The sequence below is a fragment of the Astatotilapia calliptera genome, chromosome 3 (genome assembly GCF_900246225.1).
Source record: "Astatotilapia calliptera chromosome 3, fAstCal1.2, whole genome shotgun sequence".
Taxonomy (NCBI): Eukaryota; Metazoa; Chordata; class Actinopteri; order Cichliformes; family Cichlidae; genus Astatotilapia; species Astatotilapia calliptera.
The window spans coordinates 1,207,008-1,211,771 of record NC_039304.1 but is presented as its reverse complement, the minus strand read 5'-3'; the positions used below and the strand labels follow the sequence as shown (position 1 = coordinate 1,211,771).

The following is a 4,764-nucleotide window of genomic DNA, read 5'->3' as shown; positions in this document are numbered from 1 at the left end:
GCTGCTGCTGCTGTCGTTTTTCTCTTTTCAACATTATCTCTGCTGCTCAGACCCGAGCCAGCGCTGCTGTTATTGTGATTATCCGCATCATGTGATCAGCAGGCCGGGCATGAAAGGAGGCCTTTTATACGAGCTGTAAGCAGTTCTCAGAGGCTGGTATGCAGGCTACATCTGATCCTCTTCAGCTCGGTGAGTCCTGATCAAACTGAATATCTGTGCGTGCTGCTTTCACACTAACAGGCTGCTCCATCTACACCAATCAAGGCATTTAGACACATTTTGGCGTTTTTTTTTAGTGATTTCTGGTTCATCACATGCTGAACAGTGTTGCAACAGACCAACTGAAATCATTGTTTCATGAGCTCCACATTAAATCCATGGTAGCGTTGAAATAAAGTCTGCAGCAGTTTGATGTTTCGGGTCCTGTTGCTGACATCGTTGCTGTACATTTTGTTCCCATATTGTTTACTAGGTTTTTTCCTGTTGTTTCCTTTCAAACAGTAAAACGTGCTGTTGGTAGCCTACCATCTGTTTAATCTGCTTCAGTTTGACTTGATTTGTGTCTCCAGCTGTAAAATGTGTCGACTCTTCACACGTTCTGTCTTCATGCTGCGTTGCTGATTGAAGCACAAGCATGTTTTCCTTGAATCCTGCCTTCTGTAACAGCACACACATGTGTGAATATGCTCTTCACACACTGACACGCTGTCTGTACGTTAGCTTTGTGTGAGTGTGTAATTTCCCGACTGTCCTGAGAGTCGATAATGTTCGAGGGAAAAACAACATTTCTTCCAGAAGCATCCAGACTGCTCTGCGTCACTGCTAACCAGCTGTTGCTTTGCTGTTTGATCATCTGACTTCTAATCTTGATCACTGCCAGCTGGAGGAACAGAAGACACTTCACTGCTGGGTCATGGATCATCATGTATCAGGCCAACAAAGCCATGCAGCACATTTCCAGTGGCTTTCCTTTGCGTACCAGAGCCTCACAGAGATCCCTTATGAAACCATCCTGACACAGACAGACAGCCTGCAGGTGCTGGACCTGAGCTACAACCTGCTGGATGAGTATCCTTTTGTAAAGAGCACAGCAGCGTGCCGACCCTTTGCTAAGCTGTGTGTGCTTAAAAATGCTGAATAATATCTGTGTATTGACAATAACGCTAACTGTTTCCAACTCTAACTTTAACCTGACGGCTTCTGTTCTTTAGCAAACATCTTCATATAGATGATGATCCTGCTTTGGTTTTGTAAGTGATGCACATAGTCAATAAAAAGCCATCGAGTGTTGATCCGAGTTTCAGTGTAAGAAGAAACATTGGACGCTGATAAACAGTCTGCGTAGCAATCCGCCCGACAACAGTTCATTCGTATTAATGAAGTTTTTCATGTAATCTCAGTTTGACTGTGGGCAGCAAACAGAAGGATGTCAGTTATTATTTACCCACTCCTGGACATGAGGGTCCTGTGGATCGGTGGGATGCTGTGGGGGTGTCAGAGCTTTCTTCACTGACGTACAAGCCTAGTGTCCTTCACTCAGTCCTTATTGGAACCCGGCTCTGCTGGGCCGCCTGGAGAAGCTCAGCACTCTGATCCTGGACTGCAACAACTACACGTCTCATGTCAAGTTCCCCTACATGCCAAGCGTCACCACAGTGTGCATCAACAAGAACAAGATCAACAACCTGCCTGTGTTTGTGGAGGAGATCTGGAGAAAGTTCCCCAACATCAAGTGAGCTTTTTCTCTCTGATGAAGCGTCTGTGTTTGCTGTTACTGCTGCCTCATGTGTTTCTGTTCCTTCTAACCGCAGGATCCTTAGCATGATGAACAACGAGGCAGCACCCAGCTACTTCAATGGAGGCAGTCTGACCCAGTACACAGACTACAGGTGAGCGTGCAGGTTGCTTTCACAGCGAGAGCTTTCTCCTGAATTTACACACAGTGTGCAAACGTCATATTATCAGTATGAGCAGGGATAGCTCAGTAGGTAGAGTGGTGGCCCCATGATCGGAAGGTCGGGGGTTCTACTCCACTGAACGGCTACCCTGAGGTACCCCTGAGCAAGGTACCGTCCCTACACACTGCTCCCCGGGCGCTGCACTGGTGGCTGCCCACTGCTTCACTGGGTGAATGAGTTAAATGCAGAGGAACTATTTCCCTATGGGGACTAACACGCACACTCTCTAAAGAAAGATACATACAAACATGTGCTCCACACAGCATAATGACCTGTGTCCCTCTGTTACCACCGTTACCACATGATGTTTATATAAACACTACATGCAAAATCTAGTCACGCTGTCTGTTGTATACAGCGCCCCCATCTGAGTCATCAGTGCAAGAACACAAGGCCAAGATGTCCTGTGTTAGAATAAACATTTTGTTTTCATGGCCACGGTCGGCTGCACGGACACTTTGAACAGACGAGTACAGAACTACAGGAGGTCAGTTTAGCCGTAACACAAACCTGTGAAATCATTAGCATGCTGTGTGTGCCTGTGTGTGTGCCGTGACACCTGCAGAGGATCAGCTGCTGTGGGCACCTCGCTAACTTCAGCTTTTAGAAACAGCTATGGTTTGAAATATTCCTCTACGGGCCAACATGTGCAGACAGACGGAAGTGCATGAAACACGTCAGCCTTTAAAAACTGTCAATAAAAATAGAAACACATGTTTTCACAGTACAACAGAAAACATACAGTTTTAAGATAAACAGTAAACACGTGGTATCCAAGGAAACCAGACGAACGCTGTCTGATGGCTGACCACAGAACAGCTTCCTGCTCCGTGTTAATGATGCCTGAAGAACACAGCAATAACTCTGCATGTTCACATAAACAGCAGAGCCTTCTTTGCACCACGATCTTCAGTCTGCATCTGTCGGCTGTTCCTGTGTCTCACAGTCGTGCATCAGTGTTGGCTGTTGGCCCTCGTGCACAGATTTTTCCATGTCCTTGAAATCTTTTCATACTGTGTGCTGTAGATTTTACCTCTTCCATCATGTTGTGCTACTGTTGTCAGTGAACCACAACAGCTGCACACTGCTTGTCCAGCTGTTTCTTCTTACTATCACTTCTCAGCCACCTGCTGCCCTGTTCCAACTGTTGAAAACCAAACAGAGAAAAACAGTAAAATGTAGTTTGAACTGTTTTCTGATGTGTTTATGAGATTTGCAAACCACTGTCTTTGTGTTTATACGTAAGCCCATCTTTGGAATGACTCAAACCAAAACAGTCCGAACATGTAAATGTTTTGTGGACATTACAAAGACATTGTGCCTGTAACAGTGCTCAGCATGTGTATTATAATACCAGTGCTGTTCAAATGGTTTTTATGGGAACACCACCCACTTGTGTGGAGGCATATCTATGATCATCCACACACAGATGTCTAACTGCCTGGTAGGTGTTGGCATGAGTTTCTTGGAGTCATTGTCAGACTGGTGCAGTGGGCCCTGGATACTTCCTGGTGCACAGCAGCACCTGTCATCACGTGTCAAAAGTATGCAGGTAGTTCCTGGAGATTGAAGGAAGTGATCTGACCGGCCACCTGACCTCCATCCAGTGGAACATCTCCCATTTAAGAAACTTTAAACTTGTAAGCTGTGATGATTTAAAAGGTTATGAATCAACACAGTCGGTGTGCTTTTTCTCTACGAGTCTATCCGTGGTGCATTCACCCATCTGGCCCTGTTCTTGCTTTGCCTCTTCAGACTCTATGTGATCAGTCAGCTTCCAGGTCTGGAGATCCTGGATGACACGGAGGTCCTGGAGAAGGAGAGAGCCCAGGCTCGGAAAACCTACCGGCTACAGCAGAGCGGTCACAGCAGCAGAAAACGGAGAAAGGACTCATCCAAGAAGCACACTCGCATTCAGAAAAAGCCCAGCAGCATTATGAAATAAAGCCTGTGTCGCCCGTGTTAATGTTATAATTGTGCGTTCTTTGTCTGCTTGTATTAACATTCATCTAAAGCTGTGGTTTGTGGTCATGTATGGGCATGTGTGTCTGCTGGGCTTCATCTGAAAAACAATCAATAATTAACAGGAAGTGCAGCGAGTAGCTCTTAATGCAGAGCACCTGTTTTACTGAATGAATAATAAAGCAGCCAGAGGATTCTTCCTCTTATCGCCTGTAATGTTTCCATCATCAGCTTTCACACAGGTGCTCTCACATGTTCCTGCATCTGCTGACAGAAACGTGTTCCTTTTGTTTTTGAGCAGTGCATCAAAATCACTGTGTGCAATAAAACGCATCATAATTTTAATGACGTGCATTTTTTTAACAACACTAAATTGACTGTTTGTCTGCTCGGTCACCAGCGTCAGAGCTGGAACAGGCAGGACTCCGAATGACTCCAATCATGATGTTTGTGATTGTGGAGATATCAGAACACTCTCAGATTAATGTTGTTCTGCATACTGATCTCAGTCTCTTTGCATCAGCTACAGGAAGAGGGAGTGAAGTTGTGTCTGCATGTGTTACAGTCGGTATTTTCAGCAGGAGGCACCACTGTCAAACTCACACATCTGGTAGTTTCCCAGAGAAAAGAACGACATCAAACGTTAATTGAATCAACAAACCTTGAACTTTTCTTCGCTGTGTGAAGCACAGCCTGTGTTTCTTTAGAAAATCGAACCATCTGATTGGCTCACCCTGCACTCACACACGCCGGCCTCCTACTGCGAGCTCTGTTTGGTCAGAAACCCGACTCTTCATGTTCGATGCTTTGCAGTGAGACCTTTGTTTCACATGACTTCTCGTTT

At 45.5% G+C, this 4,764-nt stretch overlaps 2 protein-coding genes across 2 annotated transcripts in view; one reads left to right on the top strand and one right to left on the bottom strand.

Annotated features, from left to right (window-relative positions):
* The window catches only part of LOC113015885 (NACHT, LRR and PYD domains-containing protein 3-like), a 525,401-nt gene that overhangs the window by 295,216 nt on the left and 225,421 nt on the right, over nt 1-4,764 (bottom strand). The gene's annotated exons all lie outside the window — the stretch shown is intronic.
* On the top strand, nt 89-4,265 carry LOC113016222 (leucine-rich repeat-containing protein 72). Its single transcript, XM_026158898.1, has 5 exons — nt 89-189; nt 881-1,068; nt 1,550-1,732; nt 1,812-1,889; nt 3,714-4,265. Exons 2-5 carry the CDS (start codon nt 914-916, stop codon nt 3,901-3,903), a joined length of 606 nt encoding a protein of 201 aa, XP_026014683.1. The 5' UTR covers nt 89-189; nt 881-913; the 3' UTR covers nt 3,904-4,265.

What these genes read in the sequence shown, in the direction of transcription:
- LOC113016222 (XM_026158898.1), top strand. Translation starts at nt 914, where the DNA reads ATGGATCATCATGTATCAGGCCAACAAAGCCATGCAGCACATTTCCAG. An exon ending in AGCTACAACCTGCTGGATGA is followed by an intron (nt 1,069 to 1,549) that starts GTATCCTTTTGT and finishes CAGTCCTTATTG; the next exon opens with GAACCCGGCTCTGCTGGGCC. An exon ending in AGAAAGTTCCCCAACATCAA is followed by an intron (nt 1,733 to 1,811) that starts GTGAGCTTTTTC and finishes TTCTAACCGCAG; the next exon opens with GATCCTTAGCATGATGAACA.